General features: G+C 44.7%; 1 protein-coding gene across 1 annotated transcript in view; it reads left to right on the top strand.

The window, feature by feature from the left end:
• Positions 1-20079, top strand: part of TENM4 (teneurin transmembrane protein 4) — an 826730-nt gene that overhangs the window by 759518 nt on the left and 47133 nt on the right. Inside the window, exons 23-24 of the mRNA XM_014941555.1 lie at positions 1436-1456; positions 10918-11150. Coding sequence (XP_014797041.1) covers positions 1436-1456; positions 10918-11150 — 254 coding nt within the window. The remainder of the gene's footprint in view (positions 1-1435; positions 1457-10917; positions 11151-20079) is intronic.

The raw sequence follows: 20079 nt of genomic DNA, 5'->3' as shown, positions 1-20079 counted from the left end.
CTTGCTGAAGGTCTTATTTGGCACGAAGGACCATTGTTGTAGACCATGCATGGTGTAGGAGAAAAGAAATCCAGAAAGCCATCACCAGGCTGGCACTTACAGAATAACTATCTTTATATGCTCAGAGGGTGACGAGGAAACCAGGAGATAGTGACTTTGGAAGGCCACAATGAGATATTTACAGTCACACCTCAGAGGGTTGAGGGATCTTTTGAGTAAATAAGCAAGAACCTGATTCTTGCTATTCTGCTACATGAGATACGAGAACGTAATGTCTCTCATGTTTGTAAGGTGGGAAGCTGGGATCAATCTTCAGACCTGGTCCACGTTAAAGAATGCAATATTCTTCCGGTGCCAGAAAGTTATTTTAACGACCAAAGGTGAGATTTCCAGAAGAGCCTAGGTGATTCGGGGCCCAAATCCCGCTGCAACTGAGCGGGATTAATATCTCATTCCCAGCAGTACAATTTTGAAAACCCGATCCCTGTTTCATTGTCAGTGGAAATACCAGACCCGGCGGAGGTTTTGCAGAGTATTTCCTGATTAGAAAAGAGAAAAATTGGAAGCCTTGACAGACTAGCCTTGCTGGCTTTTGTGTAGAGCCACAAAGTTAAATTTACTCCAGAGTTAAATCTGCTGGAACGATTGCTGCTTCATCTGTGCAAACACTTAGGTTACTGGATCTAATAAACATTTCTTCACTCTGGTGTGCTGTAAAGTAAGTGGGTTCAGATGCTGGCTGGCTACAAGCTATGGAGGAAAACCATCACTTTTGGACTAAATGGAGTTTGCTTGTGTCTTCTCAAATCAGCATCTCCTTGGAGATTAACACTCTCACTATTTGGCTTTTGGGTTTTGTTTTGGGGAGGAGGGGGCTGAGCGTAGTGCTGTGTGGCAGAGAGGAAAGCGAATGCTTTGTGGGTCACAGATAACCACAGCTGAGTGTGGAACTGGACCCATGAAAAATGTCCAGCTCGGCAGAATTTTGGTCCTCTGGGCTAGAGTTCAGGAGGTTATGGCAATGAACTGCCACCCCTAACTGTGCGACTGTTCAGATGCCTTTGTAAATCACAAGGTATTGCTTTCCCCGAGAATGGGGGAAAAAAAACCCTTTAAAGATATCTGCATCTACATATATTTAGCTCAGTACCGCTTTGAATGATAAAGTCTGCCTGGTCCTATCTCCTGCATAAGTGAATAACTCCAAGCAGGTGTGATCACACTCCCTTTGTGATATGCAGCGGTACGTAAGTGAGCTCACTGCCAAGTAATATCTAATATAAAATATATCAGTGTCATTCCAGCTAAGTCTTTATTTATTATTGCATTGTATGATACAGTTACTGTCAAGTTTTCAATCTGCTAATAATGCATCGAACTGAGCTGCTAACACCTCATTCTTTCTTCTATTCCCTGCTTTCCTGTCTTCTGTCAGAAATAAAGATTTCAGACATAGGTAAGCCAACCAGTGGAGAATTCTTATGCCGCTCCCTGTCTTGTTGCATGTTGTTACACAGTGAGCCACGAGTGCCATTTCCAGATGATTCAAGAGCAAATGAAGCTGGCGTGATTAAAACTGGCGGAGGCAATCAGTCATCAGAACTGGGAGCCATTAATCACAGAGCGGAGTCGCAGAGACTTCTGCATCAGCTGTTGTAGCTGTAGACAGGGGGAGTGTAGACCCGGGAAGCAGGGTAACAGGAGGAGGAGGAGGGTGGAAGGAAAAACGGGTGGGAATTACCCCAAAAAGTAGAATGGGGGACAACGTCAGGACAGAGGTGACTGGGAGAGCTATGATGGAAAAATAATTCTCATACGGTGAAACGTCTTCTCGTTGAGTTTGGGGAGTGTAACAGGCAAAATGAGGGGCCAGACCTACCCCAGCATCACCCATCCAGGAAAGGAAGTTTTTGTAACTCTTTGTCAGGCTGAGCTCTTCACAGAGAGACTCGGCGTTATGTGAAAGTATGTCAGGCTGAGGTAGGAGGTAGTGAGACTCAGAACCTTAGCCAGGAAATGCAATAAAAAAAAAGAGTAATGACAAGAAAACAAGATGAAAGAGAGACTCTTAAATTGGAGCTTTGTCACTAAGAATATTTGTCATTTGGGTTCACTGGAGTTTCAGTGGGTTTGATCCAATCAGTTGCATTCAGGAGGATGTCAACCTCCTGTCACTGCTGGTGTTTGCAAGGACTTCTCTGGCTCTGACAAGTTTTCCGTCCTTCTCCCCAGTTGCTGGCTAAATTAGAAGCTTAGACTGTGGAGCTGGGATGGGGTTTTTCTTTGTTTGGTTTTCTTCTTGCATTTGGGATTGGGGATTTTTTCTTGCTATGTGCTCTTTATTTACTGTTTTTTTGACTTCATAGAGGCTGTGCAAAAACCAGAAATGTTCATTTTATTTGCATGCCTGGAAATGCAATAGAGTAGAAACTGGTTTTTTGTCTTATTGCCAGAACATTAATGAAGGGCTGAGCTTCAACAGCGTAATGGACTGGCCCAAAGCATCTATTAACGGGGCTGGGAGGTTGGTACGCAAGACCTCTGCACTGACTGTCTTCATCAGGCTGAGTTCCAGCCCCCCAGCTCCTCTTTCACATCATTTGAAGGCAATAGAAAAACTCATTTCTCTTTGGAACAGCCAGGTTGTATCCTTAATGCCCGAGAATTACACAGCCACTAAAGTGCACCTGCTTTGACAGTGAAGGGCAGCAGCCAAAGCAGCCAAATACCTGTTACAAGAAGAGCTTTTATATATGAAGGCAATAACTGAATGAAGATATATGGACTGGCCACAAGTGCTGCAGATGCCACCAGAGCCTTACAAAGTTGGCAGGGCTTCAGCCTTTAGGCAATTCCTAAAATCTAAGAAATGAAATCAAAGCAAGCCAAGACGTGCCTGCTTCAATGCAGTCCAAAGGGGACCAGTGAGGGAGGAAGGAGGTGAGGAGCTCCAGATAGACTATTCCCATCTGTGACTGCATTAAGGGAGTCATACATGTGAGTTAGCAGCTGTTCTCTGTCATTTGCCATAATTCTTCTTGTTAGGAAGCCTCTTCGCTCCTGAGCGATGGGGAAATGAGTGGGTGTAGTCTTAGCTAAAGATCCAGTGCTTTGAGTTCCAGAAGGTCCTAAGCGTGACATCGTTGACAGGCAACAGTTGCGAAGGGTGAGATCCACAGAACTGAATCTCAGTGGTTTGGAAGAGCTGCAGTCCATATGCAGAAGCTTCCTCTCTTCAGGGGAAAGGATTCCTCCCCACTATGTAGCCTGTGGTGATCTTGATCTCCAGAGGTTCCGGAGCTACCAACTAAGAGGCTTGGCTCTACAGCACAGTGTAGGTAGCCAAGGTCTAACTCTGCAACAGCCAAAATGGCTGTGTGTCAACATGGAGGATGTCAGCTAAGCCAAAAAAGCGTCACCAAATTGTGATGCCTCCCAATTTCCCCCCCATCTGTCATTCAGTAGTAGAATAACAGGAACTTACTCCAGTATGTCTGTGTACGGCCCTGTCTTGATGGGCTTATAGAAGCTAATGACTTTTTCCTAGCATGGCAATAATAATTTGCAGTTAATTATTTCTTCTCTGCAGGAACATGGGCAGTGGTGAGGCATTTCTCTCTTGCAAATATGCAAAAAGTGGCCACACTTAAATATATTCTTCTTTTTTTTTGGTTTCCATTCATACCTCAGAGAGACAAATCTGCAATTAGTAGGAAAGAGGTATCTCAGAAAACTGCCCTAGGATCAGATGAAAAGTCCTTTGCGGTCCCTGGGCTGGCTTATGGCATTGCTGTGAAGTTTTATTATCCAGCCTGTGACACTAGAAGAGCTTTGGGCATCGCACACAAACTGAAAACACTAAAAGGCCAAGTGTAAATTCAGCTCACTGCTCTGTGTGGCCTCCTTATGTATCAATCTATTGAATGTCACCCAGGGAAAAGAAAAAAAAAAAAGAAAAAAGACCAGTACCTCACACAAGCTATAATAAAATCCTCTGTTTGTGAGCTGCAGGGTGCTTAGCGTGGAGCCATGGAAACACAGCCCCGACGAACAAAAAAACTCTTGGCTGCAAGAATTCGGTAGTTTTTTAGTCACCAGCAAACGCCTGTGGCCAGCAAGGCTCGGAGGGGAAGAGGGCAGCCAGCACAGAGAGTTTTACAGAGGTGGTTTCGTGTCCCTAAACAGCGACATCAGATCCAAAGAAGCCCCAGGGGTTCATTCAGATCGGCTGTTGTGGGTAACTAACTTTGGCGCTGTGACTGCTCCTGGCTGTTGACCACCATGGGAGGCAGAGCCATGCTGCTACCAGTGACAGGAGTTGTCCTTGAGAAGAGGTGGTAGATGCCCTTGCGTTTGAGAAACTAAGATGCAGTTCATCTTGTAAGATACAGGTTGAATGGCTGTTGACCACCATGGGAGGCAGAGCCATGCTGCTACCAGTGACAGGAGTTGTCCTTGAGAAGAGGTGGTAGATGCCCTTGCGTTTGAGAAACTAAGATGCAGTTCATCTTGTAAGATACAGGTTGAAAAGAAGTCAGACAGATCATACCCCAAAGATGCTGTTTCTCTCCACCGGCTATAAAGGGAGTCAGGGCAGCCAGTTCAGATGTAAACATCCACCTTGTAGCCATCTAAAGCTTGGTGAGATGAGTCCCCTGGCTCAGAAGCCAGTAACAAGGTGCAGTGTGCTGTGCTGGCACATTGTAGGTAACCTACTGAAACCAGGGACCATCTCCCTTTTCTTGTCTTTATTCCTTAGGGACTGGCTACCCACACCGAAGCAGGTGAGGTTCTGTCCTCAGACTCCTCCAAAACATGGGCCCAAGAGGGTAAAATCAACCTTTGCTTAAAGGCTGTGCATCTATTATAGTAGTAGATAGAATCGTAGAGTTGTTGAGGTTGGAAGGGACTGTTAAGATCATCAAGTCCAACCATCAACCCAACAATGACCAAACCATCATTAAACCATGTCCTTCAGCACCACGTCTGCCCGGCTTTTAAATACCTCCAGGGATGGTGACTCCACCACTTCCCTGGGCAGCCTGTTCCAAGGCTTGATAACCCTTTCTGTGTAAAAATTTTTCCTAAACCTTCCCTGGTGCAACTTGCGGCCGTTTCCTCTTGTCCTATTGCCTGTGACTTGGGAGAAGAGACCAACCCCCCCTGGCTCCACCCCCCTTTCAGGGAGTTGCAGAGAGCGAGAAGGTCTCCCCTCAGCCTCCTCTTCTCCAGGCTGAACAACCCTAGCTCCCTCAGTCACTGCTCAGAAGACTTGTGCCCCTGAGGCACAGAGAGTTTTACAGAGGTGGTTTCGTGTCCCTAAACAGCGACATCAGATCCAAAGAAGCCCCAGGGGTTCATTCAGATCGGCTGTTGTGGGTAACTAACTTTGGCGCTGTGACTGCTCCTGGCTGTTGACCACCATGGGAGGCAGAGCCACGCTGCTACCAGTGACGGGAGTTGTCCTTGAGAAGAGGTGGTAGCTGCCCTTGAGTTTGAGAAACTAAGATGCAGTTCATCTTGTAAGATAAAAGTTGAAAAGAAGTCAGACAGATCATACCCCAAAGACGCTGTTTCTCTCCACTGCCTATAAAGGGAGTCAAGGCAGCCAGTTCAGATGTAAACATTCACCTTGTAGCCATCTAAAGCTTGGTGAGATGAGTCCCCTGGCTCAGAAGCCAGTAACAAGGTGCAGTGTGCTGTGCTGGCACATTGTAGGTAACCTACTGAAACCAGGGACCATCTCCCTTTTCTTGTCTTTATTCCTTAGGGACTGGCTACCCACACCGAAGCAGGTGAGGTTCTGTCCTCAGACTCCTCCAAAACATGGGCCCAAGAGGGTAAAATCAACCTTTGCTTAAAGGCTGTGCATCTATTATAGTAGTAGATAGAATCGTAGAGTTGTTGAGGTTGGAAGGGACTGTTAAGATCATCAAGTCCAACCATCAACCCAACAATGACCAAACCATCATTAAACCATGTCCTTCAGCACCACGTCTGCCCGGCTTTTAAATACCTCCAGGGATGGTGACTCCACCACTTCCCTGGGCAGCCTGTTCCAAGGCTTGATAACCCTTTCTGTGTAAAAATTTTTCCTAAACCTTCCCTGGTGCAACTTGCGGCCGTTTCCTCTTGTCCTATTGCCTGTGACTTGGGAGAAGAGACCAACCCCCCCTGGCTCCACCCCCCTTTCAGGGAGTTGCAGAGAGCGAGAAGGTCTCCCCTCAGCCTCCTCTTCTCCAGGCTGAACAACCCTAGCTCCCTCAGTCACTGCTCAGAAGACTTGTGCCCCTGAGCAGCTTCGTTGTCCTTCTCTGGACACGCTCCAGCACCTCAAAGTCTGAACAATCCACACAAGTGCCACCCGTCTGCCTATTCACCCAACTTATCACTTCCCTTCCTCATGCCTGTGCGGAAGGAGTCATGTTTGTGTCCAGTTCTGGGCTCCCTAGTCCAAGAAGGACAGGGAACTGCTGGAGAAGGTACAGCAGAGGGCTACAAAGATGATTAGAGGCCTGGAGCATCTCCCTTAGGAGGAAAGGCTGAGGGACTTGAGTCTTTTTAGTCTGGAGAAGAGAAGGCTGAGGGGGGATCTGATCAACACCTATAAATACTTAAAAGGTGGGTGTCAGGAGGATGGGCCAGTCTTTTTTCAGTGGTGCTCAGGGATAGGACAAGAGGAAATGGGCACAAACTTGAATGTAAGAAGTTCCACCTAAACATGAGGAGGAACTTCTTTCCTTTGAGGGTGGCAGAGCCCTGGAAGAGGCTGCCCAGAGAGGTGATGGAGTCTCCATCTCTGGAGATGTTCAAAACCCACCTGGACATGTTCCTGTGCAACCTGCTCTGGGTGGACCTGCTTTGGCAGGTGGTTGGACTAGATGATCTCCAACCTTCCAACCCCGTCTCATTCTGTGATTCTGTAAAGCATAAGCACTTTAAAATCGAATTTGAATGTCTTTACATATCTGCAGAGCTCCCCAAATGGTGCTGCCACTGTCCTGTCCAAATAATGAGAACTAGAACAGGAAAGGGACAAGGCAGATGTATGGGAACTTTGGCCTGCAGAACTTCTGCTTATGAAATTGTCCTCATCCCCAGCGACTGCACCATCATGCCCATTAAAGCCACTAAAGTGCCTATTCTTGGCTGGAGACCAGCCCACTCCATCCCTGCAACTTTGGTTGGTTGCTTCAGGGAGTTAAAATATCAATGCAGCGCTCAGGGTTTCTTCTAAAACACCTTAATAGCAAAAGGAACACCAGGTAAGGATAGTCAACTCTTCACCCACAGCCCTTTTCTGGTGGTGGCAATGTCAATATGGGGGATAAATAGTCTAAGACTACAAATACTGTAACTGATTAAGTCTTCTGAATAGCAAAAAGTCCTGTATTTGGTTTTGGTCCGTTATCTAATGAAGCAATGAGACATGATGAAAGAAGAAAAAAATCTTCTCTGCCTTGCCCCAGGCAGATTTATTTCAGTTGCTGTTCAGTTCAGTCCAATTTGCCACTTGGATTTGCCTATTGATTGTGGCTTTAAATAAAAAGCAAAGCCTCAGTGTTCCTGGCTCCAGAGCTCATGCATTATCAGACGAAGGGAATCAGTTTGGGAACTTTTACATTACTTAATGCTATTTCTTTAACATCTCTCATCCTGAAATGCCCCAAAGCGTTAAACAAAAACTCCTGTGCATATCGCTGTGCGATTCGTGTGAGGGCAGAGCATGACACCTGCCTGGTACAGGGATGAAAACTGTTGGCAGAGACCAAAAAATTCAAGCTTGATCATTTTTTACAGTGTGTGTTTTGCCATCCTTGCTCCAAAGCGTTCTGGGTTAAATACTGCATTGCCTGAGCCATCCCAGGGGCCCCTCCACCCACGAAAGCCCTCTGCATGGCATGGTCCATGAGACCATGATAAGCCATGCCCTTAAAAATAAAAAGTTGAGCCAATAAAAATGAACCAGCACTTTCTATCGCTCACACTGAGCCATGTAGCAGAAAAGACATAGTTTGTGTTAGGGCTGCCAATGCCATTAATAACATTACATTTCGAAAAGTAATTGTATGTCTTAGGAGAGTTTTGCTCTCAGCTCATCAGAGAAATCTGGAACCAGTTTTAAGTGACCCAAGATTCTTACTATACCACGGGTAGATTAATCAATGTAAGTTTCTATCTTTACCTCTTCCCAAGCACATCTGGTAGTAAAGGTGTGTGTGCCTCGTTGGCATCCAGCTGTGCAGACTGGATTAGCTCGTCAGAGCTAATTTTTTAATGATTGTACACTTTGAAGTTACCCCTACTTTTTTGCGGCATCTATACTCAGGACCTCATTAATAAAATTAAACTTGGGTTACCAGCAGCTATTCAAAGTATTATGACAGTTTTTTACTTAGTAAATTTAGGTGGGAAGTACCATTCAGCTTTTCATAGAATCATAGAATGGTTCAGGTTGGAAGGAACCTTAAAGATCATCTAGTTCCAACCCCCTGCCCTGGGCAGGGACATCTCCCATCGGACCAGCTTGCTGAAAGCCCCATCCAGCCTGGCCTTGAACCCCTCCAGGGATGGGGCAGCCACAGCTTCTCTGGGCAACCTGGGCCAGGGTCTCACCACCCTCACAGCAAAGAATTTCTTCCTAATATCTAGTCTAAATCTCCCTTCTTCCAGTTTAAAACTGTTACCCCTCGTCCTATCACTCCACTCCCTGACATAGAGTCCCTCCCCATTTCTCCTGTTGGCCCCCTTTAGGTATTGGAAGGGGCTCTAAGGTCTCTTTTCCGATGGATGAATTTTTTTCCCTTACCTGGTTCTCTGATCTGTGGTTAAAAAAAACAGCATTGGTTTCAGTGTCCAGTCTACACAGGAGTTGGGATTAGAAAATAATTTAAGACGTCCCTCTTCCACAGAAGGCTGTAATCAGTAATAAAATCCACCAGAGTGAGGTTATGAAATCCAAAACCAAATGACAATGACAGCACTGGGAGAGGGGAGTAGGAACCTCCAGTTCTGGTACCATTTTTCTCCATCTTTGGGAAAGTCATTTGCCTTTGCCCATCTGCAAATGTCCAGCTGTGAGACTCTGAAAGCTCTCCGTGCTTTCCAGGCGATGACGTTAAAGAATTCAAAGTGCCATTAAAAAAATCCTCCTCTTGTCCACCTACCATGCAAGATAGAGATTATGAACAGCTCAAAATCTGACTGACGTTCAACTGGGCTTTGTTAGGACAGTCAGCAGAAAATGCAAGGCCCCTGATCAAAATGGATGATGGATTCCCACAGGGAGCTTCTTCCACCAGGGCTGAAGCCACTTGCTTAGTGTGAGTGACGTGCAGGTAAATGAAATAATACCCTCCCAGCCTGCTGTAACTGGGAAGGAACACGGATGGAGACTGAACTGTCAGGCTGAAGCTGTCTTGAAGGTCAGAGCATTTTATTTAGCGAGAATCAGTGTCATTTGTGGAGATGAAATCTGTTCAGACTTTAGTAGGATAAATCACAAGGGATATTCCAGAATAAATCAGAAAGGCTTTTTTTTCCCCCCAAAGTATTAAGTAATTTGAATGAAGAACCAACTTAGAGCTTTTTTAAGCAGAGAATAATTCAGTAGTTTTTATGTGTCTGAAGAGGGGTTAATTTTCCTAACATAAAGGTTGAAAGAGAGAGGAAATTTCTTATTATGAGGGATAGAGTCAACTGTGATCGACACTCAGGTTTCTAACCAGCTTCTCCTGGAACAATTCCACTAAGTGCAAAATTGTGAACTATGGCCTGTACGTTTATTATGAATTCTTGGGACCTGATGAGTTTGGACAGCTTGAAGGTGTTCTGGAGAAAAGCAGAGGCTTTTCCCTACTTGTTCTAATTACTACTTAGCCTTTCTTAGAAGGAAGGAGACCTGTGCTCAGGCAGCAGGTGTTACAAGTTAAATCTGTTGGTTTCAGGCTTAGAAGAGATGCAGCTCAATACACACTGGTAGTAAACACCTAATTTTAATAAAGAAGTTAATAAGTTTAATATCTATAGATAGAGTCCTTGAAAGACAATTTTTTTAAATTGTGTCCAACTTGTCTGGCTGGTTTTTCTGGCCAGTCCCATCAAAAGCATCAAAATCCATGAAGTGGATGCTAGTTTATTCTTTTCTTCAGTCTTGGACTCATTTAGTGTTGGGGTCATGGAGCTAAAAACATTGTCTTTCTGTCTGCTCACCCCATTTTCTCAGCCACCCTTTCTGGTTTTTGAGGAAGCGACGGGTGAATGGGGTTTAGCAGGGGACTGACATTCACGTTCCTCAGCCCTCCTCCTAGTTCATGTTTTACTTGGGGCAAAATGTGACAACTCCAAGGGCCGTTTTGTTTCTTTCTTCACTGAGGTGCCTCTGAATTCAGTGGCAGGACTTCCCCTAATCTCCACGAGAGCAGGACAGGACTCTAGGGTCTTTGCTGGAGTCAGCAAGAGCACTGGATAAGCCTTGATCTTCAAGAGCATATCTTCAAGTGCTTTATAGTTGGGAGTCTGTTTTGGGTGTACTATGCTTTCCCTTCACTTTCTGGCACGGCACTAACACCAGTTTCAGGTTAATGTCTATATTAAGTAAATTAAGCAAACTCAGGCACTGGGGCTCAGCCTAAAGTTGTTCCTGGCATGATTTTGGCTCAGGCCAATGAGCTCTTTCCCTTGGGAAGTGCTCTCCATGCCAGAGAGCATCCCCCAGCACAGCGATTGGGAACGGATATAGCTCCAGATCCTGTGCACCTGTACACACCCTGTATTAACGTTGTCCAGTACCCACTGCTTCACTTTCCCAGTCTGTCTGCCCTGTGCATTTTTATTCTCTAAAGTGCTTGCCTTGCCTGTTGACTTAAGGAAACAAATGATCCAAAAAAATCATAACGTCGCACCCTTGTTTTTCAGCCACAGCCCAGCTCATAAGTATTACTTGACCACAGATCCAATCACCGGCTCCATCTACCTCTCCGACACCAACAGCCGACGTATCTATAAAATCAAGTCAACCACGTCAGTGAAGGACATTGTGAAGAATTCGGAGGTCTTGGCTGGAACCGGGGATCAGTGCCTCCCGTTCGACGACACCCGCTGCGGAGATGGAGGCAAAGGCACTGATGCTACCCTTACAAATCCCAGGGGTGAGACTGCTTCTTCTCCTCAGGCTTTTTTAAAGGGGTCTTTTTCAAATGGGGCTTGTTTAGGAATGCTGGAGGCTGCTCTCCTCTTCATTTCAGCAAATGCCCTCGGGTTTTGCAATCCTTCCCCAGTCAACCCACAAACACCTCCTAACAGCTTCTCTCTGGAAATAAGTGGGTCTGTCTCACCCTTGGCCAGTCCTGGTTCTTCTTACCGAGGTGACTGGGAGGAGTGCCAAACCAGGGGATACAGTGATGGGCACACCAAAAGGCAATAGAATAAAACCACCCATCAGTTTTATACCCACTTCACCACTCCTCCTCCTTAACAAATAACTCTGTTTGGTCCTTCCCAATCATCTGGACTGGATTCACTTAACGCTCAGTTCACTGAGGCTTTCTTGGCATTAAAAAAATAAAAAAGCTCCATAAGAATTGCTGTATATACAAAATAGCAATAAAATCAGCATACAGCTCAGAGATAAGTAAATTGAGGTGTATATGTTGACATTATATATCATGGCATCCAGCTTAAATCCTATAGGGGGCTGGAGACTAATTCGATATGGGAACAGTCAAATTCAGCTCGACTTCACCTGGCTCCTGATGAGCTTACTTAATGTGATAAAAGCACGGTGTCAAATTGGAATAAAAGCACCACACGGCCTCCATGACTGTGAACTAAATTGTTCAAAACAGGTTTAGCCAAACATATGCGGTCCCGTGTGCAGCCAAGACTTGGGTCTGGCAGTCTCAGAGTAACAAGCTCTGCATATGGAGGATGTCGCTCCTCCCAGCTGTCCGCAGCTCCTCGGAAAAAAAAAACCACACAGAGGGCGTAGAGATGATTCTCAGACACTTCTGGTGTACACACCTTCTGTGGTGTTTGGGAAGAGGGGCAAGAAGGACGCCCATGCTTTTGGAAATGTGGCATTTTTGCCTGTTGTATGTTTTCTTGCCCAGTTGTTAGGATTGCGAAGTGCTATTTATAAGTTCTTGGCGTCGGCATCGATGTGCTGCAGGTTTCCTTTTTTTCTTTCCATCTGGGACTGGTGGCTCCCTCCTTCCTCCCCGCAGCAATTCCCAAGCCTGTCCCAGCTCTTTGTAAAGCAACCCCTCAGCACAACCTGGGGATCCTCTCACAAGTTATTTCACAAAGAGCAGGCGAGATGAAGACAGCTGAGCTGTTGTCTCTTTTCTTGGCTAGACTTCTCAGGAAGTTATTTTTCTTGACATAAAGATGACATTACTGTTACTGAATCCAAGAAACCCAAACTGATTTAGCGACCTTTTGTGTCAGCTCTAGTTGTGATTTTTTTTTTTGTTACGTGTCGGCTAGTTGTTTCCTGACAGGATGCAGAAAAATATACCTTGGGAGACTTGCTTTTTGCCAAAAAGCACTGAAAGCCAAACTCCTGCCCTCATATTATTCACAGGGTCCAGCATTGTTTCCAAGCTCTCCAGACTCCCATGAGGTGACCATTATATTGGGATGAAGTGTTGCCAGAGGCACAAATACAGCAAGGGAACAGCTACCTGTGGTCAGGTTGCAGTGTAGGAATTGTCTCACTGAAATGAGAGGGCTGAGCAAAAAAGAAGATTAAGTGACTTGGGCAGAGAAATTCAGGCAGTCCAGCAGATGAGTCATGGGATCAGGGAATCCAGAAATCTGTAATCCAATTTTCTGCACCACTTTGATGTTCAACCAGTACAAAAACAAACAAACAAACAAAAACCAAACAAAAAACCCCACAACTTTTCTTGGACCTCTGTTCTCCCTTGTACAAGATAAGAGGAATATTATTCATTTCCCTACATGGGTGGATGTTGCAAGGTTTGGATGACTTATGTTTCTGCCTTGCTGTGGGAAACAGAGCTCTGGAGTTCAAAGCTTTCAGCACTGAAATCCTTCTTGTTGGCAATTCAAGCTCTCGGGAGGCCGCTCTTCCACCTCAATCATATAATGGCAAAATGCAGGCATTCGTTCCTCACAGCTCTGAAATTTCACAAAATAGAAGTAAATTGAGAGTGAAAGAGGAAATGACACGAAGCAAAATGGCAACAAGAAAAATAATAATCCAGATAGTCCACACTGCCGATGAAAAGTTCATAAGCAGTGTTCCCTGATCTAGTTCTAGCCTGAGTTTGCAAAGTCTGCCGAGACAATAGCTCTGGCAGGTGTGACTCACTTCCCATCCACCTCAATAAATGATTAAGAGTGAAGACTCATACTGACAATGTAATGTCAGCATTGTTTATACCTTCACGGCGGTTCATCCTAGCAGAAAAATCCAGCAAATGCTCTTCCTTCATGTGATTGAATTTCATAATAGCTCAAAATAAATACAATTTATTGTACAAGTAACCAGTAGTCCTCAGGTTACCCTCTGCTTCCCTGTCTTGGCAGGAGAATAAACACTCAGAATTGAATGGTGAGAGGAAAGTAGAGAACAATTCTGTAGCTATAGAGATATCAGCTGGCCAGGGAAGGACTTGGGAAGTTCTGTTCTTCAAGAATCATCACTCTTCATGGGACTCTACTTTTTAAGGATAAAGCTATTTTTTTGACCAAAGATAATTACTTCATGCAAAGAAGGGTTTCTGTATTTTAAGGACATCTTTGCACTTCTTCAAAAATCATAAGGAAACAAGGTCTAACCTGCATTTTGATGATGTTTTAATTAGCTGATATTTGCAGCTTGCTGGAGGGAATACACTCCTGACAGATGAAAATCAGTAATTCATAAAGACTGGAGAATCAGTCATGAGGTGTCACCATATACTTTTGCATCTACCTTTAGCCTCTTGGACCAGTCAAGCATCTGGTCTAAGTAGATTTTCTGGCTCTCTTCTCAGTGGAAAGCAACTGGTAACCTGAAGGTGGTTCATTCTATGCCAATGCACGTGTCCAAGGTGGGATGACCCGTGTTCTGGGAGTGCTGATCTCCTCCTGAAGACAACAGCCTGAAGGATGAGGCCCCTGCCCCAGCTAACACCATTCAGAGAGATTCTCCACTTCCTGAACAACCTTTTCCCCACAGTTTTGATCACTTCTTCCAGTTCCCACCTCACCGCCCATGAGGTTCAGAGTGGATCATTTCATAGAATCATAGAGATATGGGGTGGTTTGTGTTAGAAGGGACCTTCGAAGGTCATCCAGATCTCCCTGCCATTGGCAATGACATTATCAACTAGATCAGGTTGCTCAAAGCCCCATCCAACATTTCTTTTAACACTTCCAGTAATGGGACATCCACAGCCTCTCTGGGCAACTTGTTCCAGGGTCTCATTACTCTTGTCACAATAAATTTCTTCCTTATAGCCAATCTAACTCTACCTTCTTATACTGCAAAACCATTATCCTTTGTCCTATCAATACATTTTTCTGAAATATCATCTGGACAGAGGTTCTTGACTCTCTCCATTGAAGGAGAACGAACTCCCTTTAGATGACCAGCTTAGACAAGACATGAGGAGGAATAAAACCTACCCCAGGAATTTCAGCCTTGCCCTATCTTTGGCTTTTCTGATAAAGGTCAACCATAGAAACACAGGTGAGGTGGATCAACAGATGCAAGAGTGGTGGCAGTTGGTTGGTCAAGCTATTTATCACAGCTATTAGGAACCAGTCTGATTCTTCCAATTCATTTGCCACAGAGCACAGCTAAGCTTTCAGATGCTAATGAATTTCAATATATCCTTGCAAATTAAAGTGTTACCACTTTCTAATTATCATCTGCTAATAATGATCCTCTTCTACAAGCAATCTAAAGAAAAATTAAAACTCCAGCTTGTCAGAGCATTTGTTTTCATCTGAGTACTCACCAGTGGTTCTCCTCGGGAAAATGTTGTGGCAGAGAAATTACCAAGGAGCCTGCAATTAAGAGAGATTGCAGTGACAAGTCTGACACAATAGGAAGAAGAGACGTGGAAGGGAGGGGGCATCTCATTCATTTAGCACCACAAAAACAGTGCAAAATGAAGTAATTAATTTGGGGACAGATTGCTTCCTTCACTGTGTCCTGCTGAATGTGTAAACAAAATCTCAGTTGTTCACTAAGTGTTCATGAGTTTGACAGAATTAAAAGAAGAAGCTCACCCCTCCACAATCTGCTAACATTTTTATCGTTGAATAATAATGTAAAAGCCATGTCAGGGAAGACCAGAGGCTGACTGAAAAAGATGTCTCTTGCTGTGGCCAGAAAAGACACACAGGGAAAGGAGCAATGACAGAATGGCCTTTCCCTGCCAACACTCCAAATTCTAGTCAGGGACATTCAGGACACTTCCTGAAGAGGTTTCACCTGGACACGTGCTTAGATGCCACCATCAATTTGTCTAGAAACCTCCTTGGACACTTAATTAACTCGTAATTTCTACATTTTTTTTAGCCGCAGCACAAAAAAGCGTGGGCTTTTTGAGGCCAGATCGTTGTTTTCTATACTCTCTGTGCCATTCCTAATCCATTCCTGTCTTTTAGCTCCCTTCTTGACCACTGCCCAACACAAAGCTGATCTTTGCAGAAAACTGCACAGGAATTCTGAAACCCTTTTAGCTCCCTTCTTGACCACTGCCCAACATAAAGCTGATCTTTGCAGAAAACTTTGCACAGGAATTCAGAAGTCTTTTCCTTGTGAGCTACTTTACAGCTTGTCATTGCATATGGGTAGTTAGTCTTACTCCTTCTCTTGTGAATTCCTCTGTACTTATTGACATTGATTTTCGTCTGCCGTTTTATCACTCAGTCATTCAGCATCCAGCCACACAAGAAAGCACCAAATTTGGATTCCTTTAGCACCTATTTTTTTTCACTTAAAAGAGTTTTTTCACCCCCCCCTTTCTTTTTCCCCCGAAGTAGATCTACATGTGCAATACAATCCCTTTTAGCGGTTTGTCTTCTAGATCAAACCCACCGTGTCCCAGTAGCTATTTGCAGCGTGACGTTGTGCCATCACCTCCTCATGCTACAAGGTCCTGACATTTCGAGCAAATGTCACCACCTCACAACTTCTTATCAGCAGAAGTCAGTGGTGGGATGCACGTGGTGCTACAAGCCCTTGTTTCTGTCGGGATCTCCGACCATCCAAGAGGCGCCGGTGCCATTTCATAACGTATGTATTTCACATCTCAGAGCTTGAAGTTTGGATCTGCAACGCTACCTGGGTAGCGGCAGCAGATGTTTTCTCTCAGTAACTGTGAGATTGAACTTCGAGCTGTATGCGGAAAATCTTTAATTCCCTTATGTTCCTATGGAAACATGAGAGGAGCTTTCTGCCAAGGCAAGCCGGGGCCTTTGGCTTTACACGCGTAACATGTGAATTACCCATTTCTGTGCCCATTTGCAGGAGCCAGCTCCCAGTGCTGGATCCGTGCCACCATCAGAAAGCAAACACAGAAAGGTCCAATCTAACCTCTACAATCTGCTGCAGAGAAACCCTGAGATGCTTCTTTCCCTCTCCGCAGAAGTCATCCGTCCAAAGACACTTTGTGGCAGAGCAGGCCTCCTTCTCCTAATTAGATTTGATTCCAAGGCAATCAGCTACAGGCAGGGAGGGATTGGAGCAGTTGCTGTGTGAGGGGCATGTGCAAATGGGAATTTACGGCCTTGGCATGTGCAAATGGGAATTTAAGGCTTTGACAGACTGAAAACTCTTGTTACCCTGCAGAACATCCTAGGAAATGCCAGGCAATTGAGATTGCTTAGTCCCTGTGAAAGAGGGATAAGCAGAGGAGCGCTCAGTGATAAGAACATAGGCACATGCCATTGCCCTGGAGCAGGGTGATAAGTGGTAACTTTGCTATCCTGCTTTAACTCATTGGGGTGTGCAAGCTCTTTGTCTGAGCTGGAATGCGAAATAAAGTTGTGCTCTATCAAACTGATCAGAGCTGGCTGGAGAGCCCGAAGTACCTACGGGTTATTACTACTGTAACTGGTTAATCAGACCAGCCATCAGACCTCAGCACTGAGCACCCTGAGCGACTGTCACCACACTGCTGATAAGTCCAATCCAATACATATGGAACTAGCTAAGAGAGAACATTCTGCCTCATTTAAAATCACATTATCCAGCCTGCCACCCTTCACTGGCTTTTGGCCTGTCACAAGACTAATGGACAGGCGCCCTGGAAAATACTCGTTGTGAGCCTAGGAATGGGTGAGAGCCTCTCGTGTTTGACAAAAGCCAGTTAAGATCAACTAAACCTTCTACTGCACCTCTTCCAAAAAAACATGTCTACCAACCAGATTGGTTAAAGAGCTCAACTGTATTCCTGGTTGTCAAGCAAAAACCCACAAGCATTAAAGAACTTGCCATTCGGTGGGCAAAATAGTTAGAGTAGTGATAACCTTCAAGAGCAGATGCCAGTGACAGGTGACAATATCCTGGATGACCCACTGAAGGTTGGGCCACCAACTGAGGCAAAATGCTGACAGGTCTCACGGCAGATAAAGACAACTTCCTGAAGGCCATGGGTGCCAGTGGGATATTGATGCTTATACCACCCGATCCCTCCACAGGCTTTTGACAAAGTGCTGATTTGTTTATATTGTGTAGCAAGAGTCAATGGCCACCACTGCTGTGGCTTCTTCTGTAGCATGCAGATGTGCAACAGGTACCTGCTGCTCCTCTTCAAGGTCCTTGTTTCGTGGTCCTGCAAAGATCAGTCCTGTCTTGGCATGAATTAAACACAGGTATTGGAATGTAGGACTAGAAGCAATCTTGTGGGTCATTTAGCTCTGTCATCCATTATCTCAGCAATCCTGTCATATAATCCCCTCCAAAATTAATGAACTTCATCTTAAAAGCAGCAAGTAATTTTTTTTCTCATGGCCCTAGAGGCTGTTCTGAAACCTCACTGCTCTGATGGTCGAATATCCAATCCAGGTCAAAATGACGTCCTTCAAAGTGGGAGATGCTGCGAAGAACTGAGGAAAATGCTGTTTTTACCTCCCAGCAAAAATACACCGCTCCCATTCAACTCAGTGGGCTGAAACACCAGTTCCCTGACTCCTAATTGACTTTGAATCAACAGTTTGCAACCCTGCCTGAATCCTTTCCTTTGCCTCGGAACAGAGGTAGAGGAAGAACAGAGAAGTTTGTTCTTTCTTTCAAACAATGACTTAGTGCTGAGGTTTTCCAGCCATTACTTGCAGGCTGGATTATCTTCTGTGGATTTCTGTACCACCAAATATGATATGTTTTTCCACGTATCCTCTACCTCCGTGTCTTACAGCCCGTGCAATAGTTACGGTGCTGGCTGGAGGCCATGATTTTAATTGCCAAAGCAATCAGGGGATTAGTCCCTGCTACGTGAAAGCCTAAAATTTCTGATCTGTGAACTGCCGCATCTGTACTTCACAGCATCGCTCACAGTGGATGAAGAGTGAGGGTAAATGTTTCAAACAAGGGGATCTGGCTGTAAAACAGCTTTTTGGAGAAACAGAAGATCCGATCACTTCTCGGAAACGTTCTCAAAGCTTTCTATCTGAAACAGATTTTCCATCATTTCTGTCACCGTGATGACAGCCAAAAAAAAAAACGTTGTTGTGAGGATTCATCTCACTCATTTAATGTCTACAGCATAAATGTTTCCTTTGGAGGTACTTGCTGTAGTCTCTTTTTATAGTCAGCGGGAAGGAAAAGGTGTTTCTAGAAGGATTCATGTAATCTCTCATGGATATCTGCTTTAGGGCGATATGAATTGCACCCCAGAAGCAGGAATTTCTCTCTGCTGATTGGAAAAGCTCCAGATACTTGCTTGGATGAACGATGAGATGTCTGCTTTTTTGCCAAGTGATTGCTACCCTGCTAGCGAAAGAAACCAAACAGGAAGATCCTGATATTCATATATTCATATATTCCAAGCAGAATTTTGCATAGAAAAGGGGTGTTACAGGCTTCTACATTCTTTTACTGTTCCTTTACATTCTTTTAGTGTCTTTAAGACACTCAAATATTATGCTGAGCGGCATTCTGCCACCGTAGGGTAGATGAGATGGATGACTCTATTAGTATCTGTGGAGTTATTTTTAATTTATACTAGCATAAAAGAGAGGTGAATGGGGCCCTTAGCTTCTTATTCCTGCCTTAGTCATGGGCTTTCTTTCTGACCTTGTGAAAATTGCTTTATCTGTTATTTTCCCGATATATAAAATTAGGTTGATCACCCTCACAGACTGCTATGAGGTCTAATTAGTAAGTGTGAAGCACTATGGAATCCTCTGATGGAGGATGCAGAATGTAGCCAGCAGATTAAAGGAGGTTGTGCTAACATAACAACTACTTGAGAAATGATGCTTGGGGGGAAGTGAAATGGCACATATCTGTGGGTGAGGAAACAGGAATCAAGAGTCTGGAACTGCCATCATCAGCCCTCAAATCCACTGACAGGAGTATGTCTACAAAGGAGGTTTGGACAATGAAATGAATCACCTCGCAGAGCTCAGAAACAGGTGAAATACTATAGATTAGTAGGATTATCCTCAGAAAAACCCTTCCACATTTATCTGTCTGGAATTTGATTGACCTGATGGATCTTTCACAGCCTTTTTTTAATTGCCATTTCTGAAATGTTCACCAGGGTAACAATTTCATGTGCGTGGATTAATATTCATATCATGAGCCATAACACCCTGTCTCTGAACATGCAGGACACGTAGTTATTAGGAAACCTTTTTCCTTTCAGCAGTTTACCAAATGCCGTGCCCTTTTCCAGAAGCAAGAAGGGATTTCTAAATTTCACCTTGTGCCAGTTGGAAGTGCCTTCCATGGGATGGTGCCAGTTCAAAGCTCCTGATAACCAGGACTCCCGCGTGTCCAAATCTCATCTTGTCCCTTTTGAATGCCATAAAATATATTGCACCCAACCAAACCATCGTCTTACTACTTATGAGCGTCAAACCAGACCTTGTTTTCCATTATCTATCTCATAA

Source organism: Calidris pugnax, unplaced genomic scaffold, assembly GCF_001431845.1.
Source record: "Calidris pugnax isolate Ruff unplaced genomic scaffold, ASM143184v1 scaffold99, whole genome shotgun sequence".
Lineage (NCBI taxonomy): Eukaryota > Metazoa > Chordata > Aves > Charadriiformes > Scolopacidae > Calidris > Calidris pugnax.
This window is presented reverse-complemented; position numbering and strand designations above follow the sequence as displayed.